Source organism: Salvelinus namaycush, chromosome 21 (assembly GCF_016432855.1).
Source record: "Salvelinus namaycush isolate Seneca chromosome 21, SaNama_1.0, whole genome shotgun sequence".
Lineage (NCBI taxonomy): Eukaryota > Metazoa > Chordata > Actinopteri > Salmoniformes > Salmonidae > Salvelinus > Salvelinus namaycush.
This window is the reverse complement of record NC_052327.1, coordinates 56336600-56358617: the sequence shown is the minus strand read 5'-3', so window position 1 is coordinate 56358617 and position 22018 is coordinate 56336600. Positions and strand designations below refer to the sequence as shown.

Sequence of the window (22018 nt, the reverse complement as noted above, 5' to 3'; positions counted from 1 at the left end):
CAGAAATATAAGCCTATCAAAATGTCAGAAATTAGAAGCAGAAATATAAGCCTATCAAAATGTCAGAAATTAGAAGCGGAAATATAAGCCTATCGAAATGTCAGAAATTAGAAGCAGAAATATAAGCCTATCAAAATGTCAGAAATTAGAAGCAGAAATATAAGCCTATCAAAAGAATCGCTCCGTCCATCTTAGACTGTACATCACATTTTCTATTTGCGGGTTAGGGTTGGGCATGAGCCTCAGATTTGAATTTATCCACATATATTTGGGCGGTTGTGGATAGATTATTAGCAAAATGCGTGTGAACAAACAGCTGACCCGCGCATAACTAACACACACACACACACACACACACACACACACACACACACACACACACACACACACACACACACACACACACACACACACACACACACAGCGTGACGTCAAAACGTCAAAGCTGTGGCGGTAGACGGTGTGAAAACAGACAAAGGGGTCCGCAGGCACAAAAGGTTATAGGTCAAAGGCCACATCCCATATCAGGGATTCCTATTGACCTTAATATTAATTAACTTTACATCAATATCTGTCCAGCTGAATATAGCGTATGTTTTTAAGCCGAATGTCACAAATGATCTGTCCAAAATGTTTAAATGACTGTTTCAAATATAGTCATACAACTATTCTTATCTACTACTATTAGCACTAGCATTGCTGCTAATGATGTTGCACTCTGCTGGGAGCAGGGGATCCTTTAACGGTGTAGTATAGCGCCTGAGGAGTGTGTGTGTGTTTCTGCCGTGTGTGTGTGTGGGTGCGTGTGTGCACACGTGTGTGTGTGTGTGTGTGTGTGTGTGCATACGTGCTCCTGAACAGAATAAAGCCTTATAAACGCCTCAATGTCTTCTCTAAATGCTTTATCTCCTCATGTGGGAGTGACCGACATATGTTCCCTGTCATTCTGCCAGTCACCCAGGCAGTCCTGCACGCACATTTGCACCAAACACAGACCCCGTAACAGCCCCTTCACAGCCAGCCACCCAGGCTGACCTACACAGCAAGACATCTATTAATTAGCATCCCCATCTATCGGCCACATTAGCATCACTCATCATCTCCTGTTATCTTCTTCCCAGTCCGGTGGGCGGTGTCATAGTGTTTAGACTCAGACTAACACGGTCAGAGACAGGCAGTGTGACAACAGAGCTGGATGCTTGATTGTACATAGTAATGTCTTACTGTACTACTTCATGTATAACAGCTTTACCAGACTTACAGTGTGTTCATTACTTGGTAAATATATTTATCAAAAGTTATTTCCCTCTCGCTCTCTTCCCCCTCTCGCTCTCTTCCCCCTCTCGCTCTCTTCCTCCTCTCGCTCTCTTACCCCTCTCCCTCTCTTCCCCCTCTTCCCCCTCTCCCTCCTCTCCCTCTCTTCCCCCTCTCCCTCTCCCTCTCTCTCTCTTCCCCCTCTCCCTCTCTTCCCCCTCTCCCTCTCCCTCTCTCTCTCTTCCCCCTCTCCCTCTCTTCCCCCTCTCCCTCTCTTCCCTCTCTTCCCCCTCTTCCCTCTCTTCCCCCTCTCCCTCTCTTCTTCTCCCCCTCTCCCTCTCTTCTCTCTCTCCCTCTCTTCCCCCTCTCCCTCTCTTCCCCTCCCCCTCTCTTCCCCCTTTCCCTCTCTTCCCCCTCTCCCTCTCCTCCCCCTCTCCCTCTCTTCCCCCTCTGCAGTCGTTGGGCACCAGTGTGGTGGTGGATATAGCTGTGATGGGCGAGGCCCACGGCCTGATCTCAGACCTGCTGGCGGACCCCTCGCTGCCCCCCAACACCTGCACCTCCCTCCGTGCCGTCAGCAGCCTGCTCACCACTCAGCTCAACTTCCAGGTAAGAGCTGAACTCTATGCAAACTTTCTACGCCACTGACAGAATGTGTAAGGGCAGTGTGCAATATATATATAATGTATGATATGCAGTACCAGTCAAAAGCTTGGCCACATCTACTCATTCGAGGGTTTTTCTTTATTTTTACTATTTTCTACATTGTAGAGAAATAGTGAAGACATCAAAACCATGCAATAACACATTTGGAATCATGTAGTAACCAAAAAAGTGATAAACATATCAAAATGTTATTTATATTTGAGATTCTTCAAAGTAGCCACCCTTTGTCTTGACAGCTTTGATCACTCTTGGCGTTCTCTTAACCAGCTTCATGAGGTAGTCACCTGGAATGCATTTTAATTAACAGGTGTGCCTTGTTAAAAGTTCATTTGTGGAATTTCTTTCCTTCTTAATGCGTTTGAGCCAATCAGTTGTGTTGAATCAGGCCTTCATGGTCGAATTGCTGCAAAGAAACAACTACTAAAGGACACCAATAAGAAGAAGAGACTTGCTTGGGCCAAGAAACAAGAGCAATGGACATTAGACTGGTGGAAATCTGTCCTTTGGTCTGATGAGTCCAAATTTGAGATGTTTGGTTTATCGTGTCTTTGTGAGTTCAGGTAACACTTTGATCGAAAAGTTCAGTAAATTAAGAAGTCTGTGGAACCAGTTACTTAATAATAATTTGTTGAAACAACTAGATGATTATTTTTACAGTGATACCTCCAATTCCCGTCCTCCTCTTTCCTCCATCTCACCCCCAACTCTTGTAGGTCCTGGGAAACCAAAACAGTTTGGCAATAGAATAGTGCTTCAAAGAACTGTCTGCCAGAGACTAATGATGCTCTTTAGACTGATACTGTTCCATAGACGGTTCCTTAAGGTCCAACTACACACAGTACAGAAACTCAGTTCTCTACAGGAGAGTATTTAGTCTCCTGTCTAATGTTACCAACCGGTTCCAACCGCCGTGTCTTCGTGAGATGCAGAGTAGGTGAATGGATGATCTCCTCATGTGTGGTTCCCACCATGAAAAATGGAGAAGGAACAATGATGGTGTGGGGTGCTTTGCTGGTTACACTTTCTGTGATTTATTTAGAATACAAGGCACACTTAACCAGCATGGCTACTACAGCATTCTGCAGCGACACGCCATCCCATCTGGTTTGCGCTATCACTTGGGACTATCATTTGTTTTTCAACAGGACAATGACCCAAAACACACCTCTAGGCTGTGTAAGGGCTATTTGACAAAGAAGGAGACGGATGGAGTGCTGCATCAGATGACCTGGCCTCCACAATCACCCAACCTCATCCCAATTGAGATAGTATGGAATGAGTTGGGCCGCAGAGTGAAGGAAAAGCAGCCAACAAGTGTTCATCAACTCCTTCAAGACTGTTGGAAAAGCATTCCTCATGAAGCTGGTTGAGAGAATGCCAAGAGTGTGCAAAGCTGTCACCAAGGCAAAGGGTGGCTACTTTCAAGAATCTAAAAAATAAAATATATTTAGAATTGTTTAACACTTTTTTGGTTACTACATGATGCCATATGTGTTATTTCATAGTTTTGATGTCTTCACTATTATTATACAATGTAGAAAATAGTAAAAATAAAGAAGAACCCTCCAATGAGTAGGTGTCCAAACTTTTGACTGGTACTGTATGTGTAACTTGCAATATAGTGTATGTATTGTGTATCATTGTAGTAGTATTTATTCTTCCTGGAGTCCAAACAGGAAACAAAACAGTAAAATAAGTCAAATATATAATATCATAATATACATACCACTACATAACACTGCATAGTACTACATAACACTACATAATACTACATAATACTAGATAACACTACATAATACTACATAGTAGTACATCGTACTACATAACACTACATAGTACTACATAACACTACGTAATAATACATAATACTAGATAACACTACATGACACTACATAATACTACATAACACTACATACCACTACATAACACTACATACTACTACATACTACTACTCACGTTACATAACACTACATAGTACTACATTGTACTGCATGACACTACATAACACGATGTAATACGAAATAATACTACATAGCACTACATAATACTACATATTACTACATAATAATACATAACAATAGATAATACTAGATTTCACTACAAAATACTACATTATACTACGTTATACTTCATAACACTAAATAATACTGCATAACACTACATAATGCTACATAATGCTACATAACACGACATAACACTACATAATGCTACATAACACTACATAACACTACATAATACTGCATTGTACCACACAAAACTACATACCACTACATAATACTACATAATACTACATAACACTACATAATACTACATAACACGACATAATGCCTCATACCACTACATAATACTACATAACACTACATAATACTACAAAACACTACATAATACAACATAACACGACATAATAGGACATAATACTACATAATACTACATCATCTCCTACCTCTGCCTCATGCTTCAGAAACAGTAGATGGCTCCTGTCCTATGAGCTGTTCTGGCTTGCACAAGCCAAGGATTCGTTCAAGGCCACCCAGCTACATAATGTAATACGTAGTACAGTGTAAATTACAGTACAAAATATATATCTACGTGTCTCTTCACAGTCCCCATTGGGTCGTAAAGGTGTTTTTTTCTGGTTTTTGAATCAGTTTTTTTTGTTGCTAGCTTGTGTTACCTGGGGTGGCAGAGAGTTCCATGAAGTCGTTTTCCCAGCCTCTGTTCTGGACCTGGGGACTATGAAGAGACCTCTGGTTGAATGTCTTGTGTTATACTGATGAGTGTCTGAGCTGTGTGTCAACTGCTTGAACAGATTCGGTACCTTCAACACATCAATACCTCGCACAAAGACCAATAGTGATGCAATCAATCACTCCTCAACTTTGAGCCAGGAGAGACTGACGTGCATGTTACTGACATTTGCCCTCTGTGTACATCTAAGTGCAAGACGTGTTGCTCTGTTCTGGACCAACTGGAATTGACCTATGTTCCACCTGACCACACAACTGGGCAGTGGTCCAGGTGTGACAAAACTAGGGCCTGTAGGACCTGTCTGATCGACTGAGATGTCAAGAAAGCAGAGCAACACCTTATCATGGACAGACCTCTTTCCATTTTAGCAACGACTGAGTCTATATGTTTTGACCATGACAGATTGATATCTAGGGTTACACCCAGTAGTTTAGTCTCCTCAATTTGCCCAATAGATCTACATTAGGTTTAGGGTTAAGTGAGTGATTTGTCCCCCAATTTTTTTGTTGTTGAGATATTTAGCGCCAGCCTATTGTTAGTTACCCATTCTAGAACTGACTGGAGCTCTATGTTAAACCTATTGTTAGTTACCCATTCTAGAACTGACTGGAGCTCTATGTTAAACCTATTGTTAGTTACCCATTCTAGAACTGACTGGAGCTCTATGTTAAACCTAGTGTTAGTTACCCATTCTAGAACTGACTGGAGCTCTATGTTAAACCTATTGTTAGTCCCCCATTCTAGAACTGACTGGAGCTCTATGTTAAACCTATTGTTAGTTACCCATTCTAGAACTGACTGGAGCTCTATGTTAAACCTATTGTTAGTTACCCATTCTAGAACTGTCTGGAGCTCTATGTTAAACCTATTGTTAGTTACCCATTCTAGAACTGACTGGAGCTCTATGTTAAACCTATTGTTAGTTACCCATTCTAGAACTGACTGGAGCTCTATGTTAAACCTATTGTTAGTTACCCATTCTAGAACTGACTGGAGCTCTATGTTAAACCTATTGTTAGTTACCCATTCTAGAACTGACTGGAGCTCTATGTTAAACCTAGTGTTAGTTACCCATTCTAGAACTGACTGGAGCTCTATGTTAAACCTAGTATTAGTTACCCATTCTAGAACTGACTGGAGCTCTATGTTAAACCTATTGTTAGTTACCCATTCTAGAACTGACTGGAGCTCTATGTTAAACCTAGTATTAGTTACCCATTCTAGAACTGATTGGAGCTCTATGTTAAACCTATTGTTAGTTACCCATTCTAGAACTGACTGGAGCTCTATGTTAAACCTATTGTTAGTTACCCATTCTAGAACTGACTGGAGCTCTATGTTAAACCTATTGCTAGTTACCCATTCTACAACTGACTGGAGCTCTATGTTAAACCTATTGCTAGTTACCCATTCTAGAACTGACTGGAGCTCTATGTTAAACCTATTGTTAGTTACCCATTCTAGAACTGACTGGAGCTCTATGTTAAACCTAGTGTTAGTTACCCATTCTAGAACTGACTGGAGCTCTATGTTAAAACTAGTGTTAGTTACCCATTCTAGAACTGACTGGAGCTCTATGTTAAACCTAGTGTTAGTTACCCATTCTAGAACTGACTGGAGCTCTATGTTAAACCTAGTGTTAGTTACCCATTCTAGAACTGACTGGAGCTCTATGTTAAACCTATTGTTAGTTACCCATTCTAGAACTGACTGGAGCTCTATGTTAAACCTATTGCTAGTTACCCATTCTAGAACTGACTGGAGCTCTATGTTAAACCTATTGTTAGTTACCCATTCTAGAACTGACTGGAGCTCTATGTTAAACCTAGTGTTAGTTACCCATTCTAGAACTGATTGGAGCTCTATGTTAAACCTATTGTTAGTTACCCATTCTAGAACTGACTGGAGCTCTATGTTAAACCTATTGTTAGTTACCCATTCTAGAACTGACTGGAGCTCTATGTTAAACCTATTGCTAGTTACCCATTCTAGAACTGACTGGAGCTCTATGTTAAACCTATTGTTAGTTACCCATTCTAGAACTGACTGGAGCTCTATGTTAAACCTAGTGTTAGTTACCCATTCTAGAACTGACTGGAGCTCTATGTTAAAACTAGTGTTAGTTACCCATTCTAGAACTGACTGGAGCTCTATGTTAAACCTATTGTTAGTTACCCATTCTAGAACTGACTGGAGCTCTATGTTAAACCTATTGTTAGTTACCCATTCTAGAACTGACTGGAGCTCTATGTTAAACCTATTGTTAGTTACCCATTCTAGAACTGACTGGAGCTCTATGTTAAACCTATTGTTAGTTACCCATTCTAGAACTGACTGGAGCTCTATGTTAAACCTATTGTTAGTTACCCATTCCAGAACTGACTGGAGCTCTATGTTAAACCTAGTGTTAGTTACCCATTCCAGAACTGACTGGAGCTCTATGTTAAACCTATTGTTAGTTACCCATTCTAGAACTGACTGGAGCTCTATGTTAAACCTATTGTTAGTTACCCATTCTAGAACTGACTGGAGCTCTATGTTAAACCTATTGCTAGTTACCCATTCTAGAACTGACTGGAGCTCTATGTTAAACCTATTGTTAGTTACCCATTCTAGAACTGACTGGAGCTCTATGTTAAACCTATTGTTAGTTACCCATTCTAGAACTGACTGGAGCTCTATGTTAAACCTATTGTTAGTTACCCATTCTAGAACTGACTGGAGCTCTATGTTAAACCTATTGTTAGTTACCCATTCTAGAACTGACTGGAGCTCTATGTTAAACCTATTGTTAGTTACCCATTCTAGAACTGACTGGAGCTCTATGTTAAACCTATTGTTAGTTACCCATTCTAGAACTGACTGGAGCTCTATGTTAAACCTATTGTTAGTTACCCATTCTAGAACTGACTGGAGCTCTATGTTAAACCTATTGTTAGTTACCCATTCTAGAACTGACTGGAGCTCTATGTTAAACCTATTGTTAGTTACCCATTCTAGAACTGACTGGAGCTCTATGTTAAACCTATTGTTAGTTACCCATTCTAGAACTGACTGGAGCTCTATGTTAAACCTATTGTTAGTTACCCATTCTAGAACTGACTGGAGCTCTATGTTAAACCTATTGTTAGTTACCCATTCTAGAACTGACTGGAGCTCTATGTTAAACCTATTGTTAGTTACCCATTCTAGAACTGACTGGAGCTCTATGTTAAACCTAGTGTTAGTTACCCATTCTAGAACTGACTGGAGCTCTATGTTAAACCTATTGTTAGTTACCCATTCTAGAACTGACTGGAGCTCTATGTTAAACCTATTGTTAGTTACCCATTCTAGAACTGACTGGAGCTCTATGTTAAACCTAGTGTTAGTTACCCATTCTAGAACTGATTGGAGCTCTATGTTAAACCTATTGTTAGTTACCCATTCTAGAACTGACTGGAGCTCTATGTTAAACCTATTGTTAGTTACCCATTCTAGAACTGACTGGAGCTCTATGTTAAACCTATTGTTAGTTACCCATTCTAGAACTGACTGGAGCTCTATGTTAAACCTATTGTTAGTTACCCATTCTAGAACTGACTGGAGCTCTATGTTAAACCTATTGTTAGTTACCCATTCTAGAACTGACTGGAGCTCTATGTTAAACCTATTGTTAGTTACCCATTCCAGAACTGACTGGAGCTCTATGTTAAACCTAGTGTTAGTTACCCATTCCAGAACTGACTGGAGCTCTATGTTAAACCTATTGTTAGTTACCCATTCTAGAACTGACTGGAGCTCTATGTTAAACCTATTGTTAGTTACCCATTCTAGAACTGACTGGAGCTCTATGTTAAACCTATTGCTAGTTACCCATTCTAGAACTGACTGGAGCTCTATGTTAAACCTATTGTTAGTTACCCATTCTAGAACTGACTGGAGCCTAATGTTAAACCTATTGTTAGTTACCCATTCTAGAACTGACTGGAGCTATATGTTAAACCTATTGTTAGTTACCCATTCTAGAACTGACTGGAGCTCTATGTTAAACCTATTGTTAGTTACCCATTCTAGAACTGACTGGAGCTCTATGTTAAATCTATTGTTAGTTACCCATTCTAGAACTGACTGGAGCTCTATGTTAAACCTATTGTTAGTTACCCATTCTAGAACTGACTGGAGCTCTATGTTAAACCTATTGTTAGTTACCCATTCTAGAACTGACTGGAGCTCTATGTTAAACCTATTGTTAGTTACCCATTCTAGAACTGACTGGAGCTCTATGTTAAACCTATTGCTAGTTACCCATTCCAGAACTGACTGGAGCTCTATGTTAAACCTATTGTTAGTTACCCATTCTAGAACTGACTGGAGCTCTATGTTAAACCTATTGTTAGTTACCCATTCTAGAACTGACTGGAGCTCTATGTTAAACCTATTGTTAGTTACCCATTTTAGAACTGACTGGAGTTCTATGTTAAACCTATTGTTAGTTACCCATTCTAGAACTGACTGGAGCTCTATGTTAAACCTATTGTTTGTTACCCATTCTAGAACTGACTGGAGCTCTATGTTTAACCTATTGTTAGTTACCCATTCTAGAACTGTCTGGAGCTCTATGTTAAACCTAGTGTTAGTTACCCATTCTAGAACTGACTGGAGCTCTATGTTTAGGGTGTCATAAATTAGATGTATTCTACTGTTGTAGCCGACGTATATACAGTACTGTTGAGTCGTCAACGTACATAAACACAGGGGCTTTATTCAAGGTCAGTGGGAAGGTCATCCTCGATTGTGTTTTTGTGTTGATTGAGTACAGCTCCCCTTCCAGGTAGGAAAAGATAGCATGAGTGAGTGACAGTCTGTTTGTGCTATCATGCCAACTCTTTATCACTCATTGCCGTTCCTAACGTTTGGCTTGACAATAACAGCAACGGAGTAGGCAAGAACACAAACAGATCTGGGACCAGCTTTAATGAAAAGATGCAGGAAAAGCATGAGGAAGAGTCCTGCCCTAGTCCCTAATGTACTGCCAGTCTTTCCCAATCTGTCCATTCTGTTGCCTACCTAAAACAAAACGTGGACCACAATGGAGATAAGTATAATATATGTATTTGTATTTATGTACCGTAGGTTTACTTGGCTGAGGCACCGCTTTGTGTATGTTAAATCTGTCAAATAAAATTAAATATACAATTCTTCCAGCCCCTGCACCGTCCACGCCTCGCTCCCCTGGGCGTCAACCTGGGAGACGCCTACATCTGCTCCGACTCAGAGGAGGGGTCTGAGAAGACAGGGGAGAGGACCAATACCTTACCTAAGGTGAGGACAGATGCATGGTGGGAAAGGGAGAGGGGGAGAGGAGGGGTCTGAGAAGACAGGGGAGAGGACCAATACCTTACCTAAGGTGAGGACAGATGCATGGTGGGAAAGGGAGAGGGGGAGAGGAGGGGTCTGAGAAGACAGGGGAGAGGACCAATACCTTACCTAAGGTGAGGACAGATGCATGGTGGGAAAGGGAGAGGGGGAGAGGAGGGGTCTGAGAAGACATGGGAGAGGACCAATACCTTACCTAAGGTGAGGACAGATGCATGGTGGGAAAGGGAGAGGGGGAGAGGAGGGGCCTGAGAAGACAGGGGAGAGGACCAATACCTTACCTAAGGTGAGGACAGATGCATGGTGGGAAAGGGAGAGGGGGAGAGGAGGGGTCTGAGAAGACAGGGGAGAGGACCAATACCTTACCTAAGGTGAGGACAGATGCATGGTGGGAAAGGGAGAGGGGGAGAGGAGGGGTCTGAGAAGACAGGGGAGAGGACCAATACCTTACCTAAGGTGAGGACAGATGCATGGTGGGAAAGGGAGAGGGGGAGAGGAGGGGTCTGAGAAGACAGGGGAGAGGACCAATACCTTACCTAAGGTGAGGACAGATGCATGGTGGGAAAGGGAGAGGGGGAGAGGAGGGGCCTGAGAAGACAGGGGAGAGGACCAATACCTTACCTAAGGTGAGGACAGATGCATGGTGGGAAAGGGAGAGGGGGAGAGGAGGGGCCTGAGAAGACAGGGGAGAGGACCAATACCTTACCTAAGGTGAGGACAGATGCATGGTGGGAAAGGGAGAGGGGGAGAGGAGGGGTCTGAGAAAACAGGGGAGAGGACCAATACCTTACCTAAGGTGAGGACAGATGCATGGTGGGAAAGGGAGAGGGGGAGAGGAGGGGTCTGAGAAGACAGGGGAGAGGACCAATACCTTACCTAAGGTGAGGACAAATGCATGGTGGGAAAGGGAGATGGGCAGAGGATGGGCCTGAGAAGGGGGGGACCAATACCTTACCTAAGGAGAGGAGGGTCCTGACTGCTATACAGTGCCTTCAGAAAGTATTCACACCCCTTTACTTTTTCCACATTTAGTTTTTTTACAAAGTGGAATTCAACTTTATTTAATTTACATTTTTGGTCAACAATCCATACAAAATACTCTGTAATGTCAAAGTGAAATTTTTACATTTGTAAAAATGAATATATCTTGATTCGATAAATATTCATCCCCCTAAGTCAATACATGTTAGAATCACCTTTGTCAGCGGTTACAGCTGTGAGTCTTTCTGGGTAAGTCTCTGAGTGCTTTGCACACCTGAATTGTAAAATATTTGCACATTATTCTTTAAAAAATTCTTCAAGCTTTGTCATGTTGGTTGTTAATCATTGCTAGACAGCCATTTTTAAGTCTTGCCATAGATTTGAAAGCCAATTGAAGTCAAATCTGTAACTAGGCCACTCGGGAACATTCAATGTCATCTTGGTAAGCAATTGCAGTGTGTATTTGGCCTTGTGTTTAAGGTTATTGTCCTGCTGAAAGGTGAATTTGTCCTGCTGAAAGGTGAATTTGTCCTGCTGAAAGGTGAATTTGTCCTGCTGAAAGGTGGATTTGTCCTGCTGAAAGGTGAATTTGTCCTGCTGAAAGGTGAATTTGTCCTGCTGAAAGGTGAATTTGTCCTGCTGAAAGGTGAATTTGTCCTGCTGAAAGGTGAATTTGTCCTGCTGAAAGGTGAATTTGTCCTGCTGAAAGGTGAATTTGTCCTGCTGAAAGGTGAATTTGTCCTGCTGAAAGGTGGATTTGTCCTGCTGAAAGGTGAATTTGTCCTGCTGAAAGGTGGATTTGTCCTGCTGAAAGGTGAATTTGTCCTGCTGAAAGGTGAATTTGTCCTGCTGAAAGGTGAATTTGTCTCCCAGTATCTGTTGGAAATAGTCTTGGGTGATGTACCGTTTATACCTGTCATGACACACCACATACCGGGGTATTTTGAAACACCCCTGCCTTGTCGGTTTGTCAAATAAATGACATTCAGCTCAGGGCTCTAGCTATGCATTTGGTTTGCTAACTTGCTAGCTAAGTGGCTAAATGTCAAGATCAAGCTTTTTTGTTACAGCAGAGACATTTAATCAAATCAAATGTTATTTGTTACATGTGCCAAATGCAAAAGGTGTAGTAGACCTTACCGTGAAATGCTTACTTACAAGCCCTTAACCGACAATGCAGTTCAAGAAATAGAGTTAAGAAAATATGTACTAAATAAAATAAAGTCAAAAATTAAATAAAAAAGTTGTCACGGCTGTTGAAAGATGAGGACCAAGGTGCAGCGTTGTGAGCGTACATTTTCTTTTATTTAGAAAAAAGACGCCGAACAAAACAATACACACTACAAAACAAACCGTGAAGCTAAAGGCTAAGTGCCATAAAGAAAGTCAACTTCCCACAAAACCAGGTGGGAAAAAGGGCTACCTAAGTATGGTTCCCAATCAGAGACAACGATAGACAGCTGTCCCTGATTGAGAACCATACCCGGCCAAAACATAGAAATAGAGGACGTCAGGACGTGACAAAAGTAACACACTAAAATAACATTAACGAGGCTATAATCCCCTCCCGGATCAAGATCCCTGTTCCCTAAATTGTTTTGTGCTGTATTTCTTTTATACCACCCCTTATGTGCACTTCCAGTAATACTGTATACCCCGGTATAGTACTGAAAACGGTATGACAGTGTGAACATCTGGATACGGCCCAGCCCTATTTGGAAAGCAGACTGAACCACTAGGATTCTGCCGGTGCTTAGCTCTATTTCCTTAGTCCTCCCTAGTCATTGCCGATGACAAGCATACCCATAACATGATGCAGCCACCACCATGCTTAAAATATGATATTCAGCTAGCGGGATATACGCTGCACCGGCAGGATAGAACAGCACACTCCGGTAAGACGGGGGGGGGGGGTGGGGGGGGGGGGGGGGGGTCTGTGCATATTTGTAAACAACAGCTGGTGCACGAAATCGAAGGAAGTCTCTAGATTTTGCTCGCCTGAAGTAGAGTATATGTGATAAACTGCAGGCCACCTACTTGCCTAGAGAGTTCTCAGCTATACTTTTCGTGGCTGTTTATTTACCACCACAGACAGATGCTGGCACTAAGACCGCACTCAGTCAGCTGTATAAGGAAACAGGAAACCTCTCACCCAGAGGCTGCGCTCCTAGTGGCCAGAGACTTTAATGCAGGGAAACTTAAATCAGTTCTACCAAATCTCTATCAACATGTTAAATGTGCAACCAGAGGGAAAAAAAATTCTAGATCACCTGTACTCCACACACAGAGACGCGTACAAAGCTCTCCCTCGCCCTCCATTTGGTAAATCCGACCACAACTCTATCCTCCTGATTCCTGCTTACAAGCAAAAATTAAAGCAGGAAGCACCAGTGACTCGGTCTATAAAAAAATGGTCAGATGAAGCAGATGCTAAACTACAGGACTGCTTTGCTATTACAGACTGGAACATGTTCCGGGATTCTTCCGATGACATTGAGGAATACACCACATCAGTCACTGGCTTTATCAATAAGTGCATTGAGGACGTCGTCCCCACAGTGACTGTACGTACATACCCCAACCAGAAGCCATGGATTACAGGCAACATTCGCACTGAGCTAAAGTGTAGAGCTGCTACTTTCAAGGAGCGGGACTCTAACCTGGAAGCTTATAAGAAATCCCGCTATGCCCTGCGACGAACCATCAAACAGGCAAAGCGTCAATAAAGGGCTAAGATTGAATCATACTACACCGGCTCCGATGCTCGTCGGATGTGGCAGGGCTTGCAAACTATTAAAGACTACAAAGGGAAGCACAGCCGCGAGCTGCCCAGTGACACGAGCCTACCAGACGAGCTAAATCACTTCTATGCTCGCTTCGAGGCAAGCAACACTGAGGCATGCATGAGAGCATCAGCTGTTCCGGATGACTGTGTGATCACGCTCTCCGTAGCCGACGTGAGTAAGACCTTTAAACATGTCAACATACACAAGGCTGCGGGGCCAGACAGATTACCAGGACGTGTGCTCCGGACATGTGCTGACCAACTGGCAGGTGTCTTCACTGACATTTTCAACATGTCCCTGACTGAGTCTGTAATACCAACATGCTTCAAGCAGACCACCATGGTCCCTGTGCCCAAGAACACAAAGGCCCGTAGCACTCACGTCTGTAGCCACGAAGTGCTTTGAAAGGCTGGTAATGGCTCACATCAACACCATTATCCCAGAAACACTAGACCCACTCCAATTTGCATACCGTCCAAACAGATCCACAGATGATGCAATCTCTGTTGCACTCCACACTGCCCTTCCCCACCTGGACAAAAGGAACACCTATGTGAGAATGCTGTTCATTGACTACAGCTCAGCGTTCAACACCATAGTACCCTCAAAGCTCATCACCAAGCTAAGGATCCTGGGACTAAACACCTCCCTCTGCAACTGGATTCTGGACTTCCTGACAGGCCGCCCCCAGGTGGTGAGGGTAGGTAGCAACACATCTGCCACCTTGATCCTCAACACTGGAACTCCCCAGGGGTGCGTGCTCAGTCCCCTCCTGTACTCCCTGTTCACCCACGACTGCATGGCCAGGCACGACTCCAACACCATCATCAAGTTTGCTGACGACACAACAGTGGTAGGCCTGATCACCGACAACGACGAGACAGCCTTTAGGGAGGAGGTCAGAGACCTGGAAGGGTGGTGCCAGAATAACAACATATCCCTCAACGTAACCAAGACTAAGGAGATGATTGTGGACTACAGGAAAAGGAGCACCGAGCACGTCCCCATTCTCATCGACGGGGCTGTAGTGGAGCAGGTTGAGAGCTTCAAGTTCCTTGGTGTCCACATTAACAACAAACTAGATTGGTCCAAACACACCAAGACAGTCGTGAAGAGGGCACGACAAAGCCTATTCCCCCTCAGGAAATTAAAAAGATTTGACATAGGTCCTGAGATCCTCAAAAGTTTCTACAGCTGCAACATAGAGAGCATCCTGACCGGTTGCATCACTGCCTGGTAGGGCAATTGCTCGGCCTCCGACCGCAAGGCACTTCAGAGGGTAGTGCGTACGGCCCAGTACATCACTGGGGCAAAGCTGCCTGCCATCCAGGATCTCTACACCAGGCAGTGATGCAACCGGTCAGGATGCTCTCGATGTTGCAGCTGTAGAAAAAATTGTCAAAGACCCCAGCCACCCCAGTCATAGACTGTTCTCTCTACTATCGCATGTCAAGCGGTACCGAAGTGCCAACTCATAGGACAAAAAGGCTTTTCAACAGTTTTTACCCCCAAGCCATAAGACTCCTGAACAGGTAACCAAATGGTTACCCGGACTATTTTCATTGTGTACCCCCCCCCCCCCCCCAACCTCTCTTTTACGCTGCTGCTACTCTCTGTTTTACTTATATGCAAAGTCACTTTAACGATACCTACATGTACATACTACCTCAATCAGCCCGACTAACCGGTGTCTGTATATAGCCTTGCTACTGTATATAGCCTTGCTTCTCTTTTTCAAATGTCTTTTTACTGTTGTTTTATTTCTTTACTTACCTACACACACACACACACACACACACACACACACACACACACACACACACACACACACACACACACACACACACACACATGCCTTTTTTTCCCGCACCATTAGTTAGAGCCTGTAAGTAAGCATTTCACTGTAAGGTCTACACCTGTTGTATTCGGCGCACGTGACAAATAAACTTTGATTTGATTTGATTTGATGATGTGGTACTCAGTGTTGTGTTGGATTTACCACAAACATAACACTTTGATTTGATTTGATGATGTGGTACTCAGTGATGTGTTGTGTTGGATTTACCACAAACATAACACTTTGTATTCTAGTTAAAAAAGTCAATTTCTTTGCAACATTTTTTGCAGTTTTACTTCAGTGCCATATTTCAAACAGGATGCATGTTTTGTAATATGTTTTATTCTGTACTAACTTCCCTTCTTTTCATTCTGTCAATTAGGTTAGTATTGTGGAGTAACTACAATGTTGTTGATCCATCCTCAGGTTTATCTGGAAAACCTCCCTGGTCTTTGTGGTTGAATCTGTATTTTAAATTCACTGCTTGACTGAGGGCCTGTACAGGTGATTGTATGTGTGCAGTACAGAGATTAGGTTATTATTATAATTATTATTAATAATTATCATTATTGCACACAGAGTGAGTCCATGCAACTTAAAAAGCAAATGTTTACGCCTGAACTTATTTAGGCCATAAGATTTAAGTCATTTAACAGATGCTCAAATCCAAAGCGATTTACAGGAGCAATTAGGGTTAAATAAAGGTTTAAATAAATAAAATAAAAATGAGTGCCTTGTTCAAGGGCAAATCGTCAGATTCTTTACCTTGTTGACTTAAGACATTTCAGCTTTTCATTTTTTTTAATCAATTTGTACAAATTTAGAAAAAACATAATTCCACTTTGAAATGTGTAAAAAGTCAAGGTTGTGTGACTACTTTCTGAAGGCACTGTATAATGACTACATATTTAGTGGAGAGGTATGGACTGGTATAAGACAGAATAGCAGAGGAATTTCCTTTTTTTTGGTTGAAATTAAACAGTGTAAGAAATGCAACTTTGACATGGTCACCATGGGAACCGTGATGAGTGATTCATCATTGTTATAACCCTCCCTAACATGACTTAGGGCCTACGTAACACTGTTACACGCATTTGTTCATCTTTTATAGTCTGGCTAAATGAGCAAGAGTACTCCCCTGCTTTTCACTTGTTACCGTCAAAGAAAAGACTGTATTTTCATAGAGTTTGAGTGGAGAAAAATATAGCACGTGTCTTGGTGCTTAGAGGGGAGGAGGAGGGGGGGGGGGGGTTCTCCTTCTCTTTCTCTCTTTCATTTAAACAGCTGTGTCAACATGACAGATTTTCAGAAGCAGGCAGAGAGAGAGATGGAGAGAGAGATAGAGAGCGAGATGGAGCGAGAGAGCGAGAGAGTGAGCGAGAGAGAGAGAGAGAGAGAGAGTGAGAGAGAGAGGGAGAGAGAAATGGAGCGAGAGATAGAGAGCGAGAGAGAGAGTGAGAGAGAGAGAGAGATGGAGCGAGAGAGCGAGAGAGAGAGAGAGAGAGAGAGACAGAGAGTGAGTGAGTGAGTGAGTGAGTGAGTTTTGTTGATTTCAAAAAAGATTTTGACTCAATTTGTCATGAGGGTCTGCTAAACATCAAATAATGCATGCAGAGCAGAATTAGGCTGATACCCGCTAACTATCACAATCCAGAAAAGAGACGTTAAATTCGACAACCACCTAAAAGGAAGCAATTCCCAAATCTTCCATAACAAATCCATCACCTACAGAGAGATGAACCTGGAGAAGAGTCCCCTACGCAAGCTGGACCTGAGGCTTTGTTCACAAACACAAACAGACCCCACAGAGCCCCAGGACAGCAACACAATTAGACCCAACCAAATCATGAGATTTGACACATTGGAAAGGATTATCAAAAAATCTGAGCAAACTAGAATGCTATTTGGCCCTAAACAGAGAGTACACAGTGGCAGAATACCTGGCCACCATGACTGACCTAAACTTAAGGAAAGCTTTGACTATGTACAGACTCAGTGAGCATAGCCTTGCTATTGAGAAAGGCAGGCTATGTGCACACTGCCCACAAAATGAGGTGGAAACTGAGCTGCACTTCCTAACCTCCTGCCAAATGTGTGACCATATTAGAGACACATATTTCCCTCAGATTACACAGACCCACAAAGAATTCAAAAACAAATCCAATTTTGATAAACTCCCATATCTATTGGGTGAAATAGCACAGTGTGCCATCACAGCATCAAGATGTGTGACCTGTTGCCACAAGAAAAGGGCAACCAGTGAAGAACAAACACAATTGTAAATACAACCCGTATTTGTGTTTATTTATTTTCCCCTTTGTACTAAACTATTTTTACATCGTTACAACACTGTATATATACATAATATGACATTTGAAATGTCTTTAATCTTTTAGAACTTTTGTGAGTGTAATGTTTACTGTTCATTTTTTTTGTTCATTTCACTTTTGTTTATTATCTATTTCACTTGCTTTGGCAATGTAAACATATGTTTCCCATGCCAATAAAGCCCTTTGAATTGAATTGAGAGAGACAGAGACAGAGACAGAGACAGAGGAAGAGACAGAAAGAGAGAGAAAGAGATGTGTAGAAGCAGAAAGACACTACGCGACTAGAGAGGGATGAGAGGGATGAGGGATGACAGTTTATGTATTTACGGACAGGAGGACTCCCTGTTGATACGTTGATCATTTATCTGAAGGATTACATATCTAAACTCTTCCCCCTCTACTTCACTTTGGTCCCCCCTCTATTCCTCTCTCTTAACTCCCCCCAACCCCCACGGTGTGTGTGGTCGGTCGACTGGTACCTGTTCCATCAGTGATCCAACCAGCCCCAGAGCTGACAGAATGATAGTTTTAGCTCGTCTGTATGAAGCACTGACGCAATAAAACCTTGTTAAAAGTATAGCTAAGACAAACTGTGCAGCGCCCAATCATGGAGAAGCTAAGGAGGATACTTTACATACACACACACACAGGCTTGCGCGCGCACACACACACACACACACACACATTAGGCTGTCCTCATTAGGTTGTACCTTTCCAGGGAGAGCCAGGGAGAGCCAGGGAGCGCCAGGGAGGGCCAGGGAGCGCCGGGGAGGGCCAGGGAGCGCCAGGGAGCACCAAGGAGGGCCAGGGAGCGCCAGGGAGGGCCAGGGAGCGCCAGGGAGGGCCAGGGAGAGCCAGGGAGGGCCATGGAGGGCCAGGGGGAGCCAGGGAGAGAGGGCTGGCAGAACTCTAAGTGCCTGTGGAAGAGAACTGGAGGAGGGGGAATGCGGTTAGCGGCGGAGGGTGTGTGTGTGTGTGTGTGTGTGTGTGTGTGTGTGTGTGTGTGTGTGTGTGTGTGTGTGTGTGTGTGTGTGTGTGTGTGTGTGTGTGTGTGTGTGTGTGTGTGTGTGTGTGTGTGGTGGAAAGTCCTGTACTGCTGTGCTGTGCTTGCTTTTTTCTCTAAGAGAAGTTTTGACATTCACTGTGGTGCATACTGATGGCTTTCCAGTGCTTAAATCCCCAAACTTGCATTCTTCTAAAAACACACATATAGCCGTGTGCACATATTCATGTACACACACACACACACTTACTGTTTTCAAAGTGCTGCATGTTCTCATTTTTAATATGCTGAGCCACTGAGAACTGTCTGGCGTGAGTTCAGGCCGAGGAGAGGAGGAGAAGCACATACCAACTACGAAAAACATGAATAACATGAATAACAAACACGTAATCGTTAACAAACTGTTTGAATCTTTAACTAAACATTTTTCTCCACACGAACCATGAACACATAACCTGTAACATCTAAACAAACCACACACTTTGTACCCATCACAAAACATCACAAAACATCTTGAAACATTCCAAAATATCATGATACATAACAAAACATCACTGAACATCATTAGACATCACAAAACATCACAAAACACCATCAAACGCCATTACACATCACCAAAAACCACAAGACATCACCAAACACCAAACATCATCAGACACCAGTAAATGTAACCAAACATCACCAAACACCATGAAACATCACCAAAAACCACAAGACATCACCAAACACCACAAGACATCACCAAACACCACAAAACATCACCAAACACCAAAAAAACATTTCTGAACATCACTAAACATCACCAAACATCATCAGACACCAGTAAATGTAACCAAACATCACCAAACACCATGAAACATCACCAAACACCACAAGACATCACCAAACACCACAAGACAGCACCAAACACCACAAAACACCACAAGACATAACCAAACACCACAAGACATCACCAAACACCACAAGACATCACCAAACACCATGAAACATCACCAAAAACCACAAGACATCACCAAACACAACAAGACATCACCAAACACCATGAAACATCACCAAACACCACAAGACATCACCAAACACCATGAAACATCACCAGACACCACAAGACATCACCAAACACCATGAAACATCACCAAACACCATGAAACATCACCAATTACCACAAGACATCACCAAACACCATGAAACATCACCAAACACCATGAAACATCACCAAACACCACAAGACATCACCAAACACCATGAAACATCACCAAACACCATGACGCATCACCAAACACCATGAAACATCACCAAACACCATGAAACATCACCAAACACCATGGAACATCACCAAACACCATGAAACATCACCAGACACCACAAAACATCACCAATCATCACAAGACATCACCAAACACCATGAAACATCACCAAACACCACAAGACATTACCAAACACCACAAGACATCACCAAACACCACAAGACATCACCAAACACCACAAAACATCACCAAACACCACAATACATCACCAAACATCACCAAACACCACAAGACATCACCAAACATTACAAGACATCACCAAACACCAGGAAACATCACCAGACACCACAAGACATCACCAAACACCATGAAACATCACCAATTACCACAAGACATCACCAAACACCATGAAACATCACCAAACACCATGAAACATCACCAAACACCACAAGACATCACCAAACACCATGAAACATCACCAAACACCATGAAGCATCACCAAACACCACAAGACATCACCAAACACCATGAAACATCACCAAACACCATGACGCATCACCAAACACCATGAAACATCACCAAACACCATGAAACATCACCAAACACCATGGAACATCACCAAACACCATGAAACATCACCAGACACCACGAGACATCACCAAACACCACAAAACATCACCAATCATCACAAGACATCACCAAACACCATGAAACATCACCAAACACCACAAGACATTACCAAACACCACAAGACATCACCAAACACCACAAGACATCACCAAACACCACAAAACATCACCAAACACCACAAGACATCACCAAACACCACAGGATATCACCAAACACCACAAGACATCACCAAACATTACAAGACATCACCAAACACCATGAAACATCACCAATTACCACAAGACATCACCAAACACCATGAAACATCACCAAACACCATGAAACATCACCAAACACCACATGACATCACCAAACACCATGAAACATCACCAAACACCACAAGACATCACCAAACACCACAAGACATCACCAAACACCATGAAACATCACCAAACACCATGACACATCACCAAACACCACAAAACATCACCAAACACCACAAAACATCACCAAACACCATGAAACATCATAAAACACCACAAGACATCTAAGCTGTATTTACTCAGATATCACAGCAGGAGTTTTACAATTGAGCTGGCCGGGCAGAGAGACGGACAGACGGACAGACGGACAGACGGACAGACAGACAGAAAGGCAGACAGACAGAGAGGCAGACAGACAGGGAGGCAGACAGACAGTACTGGGTCATGGTGCATGTCAAGAGGTTGCATGAGAGAGCTCTGCCACACGTAGTGCCAACTCTCTGCCAGCGAACAGATGGCAGCATCGCTACTGGGAATCCCAGGGAAAGAAGACAGGGTGGGAGAGAGACGAGAGGAGAGGAGAGCGGGAAGGAAGAGAGAGATAATCCAATGAACTAGTGTCAACAACAGCCCACCCAATACCCCACTAGAATGATGAGGAACTCATACAGCCCTCCCCTGAGTCTGCAGACTCTCTGATTCTTCAATCTCTTTGATCTCTATACATCTTACTGCATGTAAGACACTAGCTTTGTCCCAATATCCACACTTATACCAATAAGTAATGTAGTATGGACATTCTTTCAAATCAGTTGTTGCGTTATTTGTTCCATTGTAGCTACTTATCTAACAGATCATTGTATGATGTTGCTCGTTTGTAGCGTCTGCGGCGTAGCCTGCACCCGGGGCTGTTGAGAAGGATCTCCTCTACATGGACCA

The 22018-nt window shown here is 42.9% G+C and overlaps 1 protein-coding gene across 1 annotated transcript in view; it reads left to right on the top strand.

Annotated features, from left to right (window-relative positions):
- The window catches only part of LOC120066518 (cGMP-inhibited 3',5'-cyclic phosphodiesterase A-like), a 97821-nt gene that overhangs the window by 30156 nt on the left and 45647 nt on the right, over positions 1-22018 (top strand). Inside the window, exons 2-4 of the mRNA XM_039017944.1 lie at positions 1711-1863; positions 9856-9972; positions 21961-22018. The exon at positions 21961-22018 is cut by the window's right edge and continues 97 nt beyond it. Coding sequence (XP_038873872.1) covers positions 1747-1863; positions 9856-9972; positions 21961-22018 — 292 coding nt within the window. The 5' untranslated portion in view covers positions 1711-1746. The remainder of the gene's footprint in view (positions 1-1710; positions 1864-9855; positions 9973-21960) is intronic.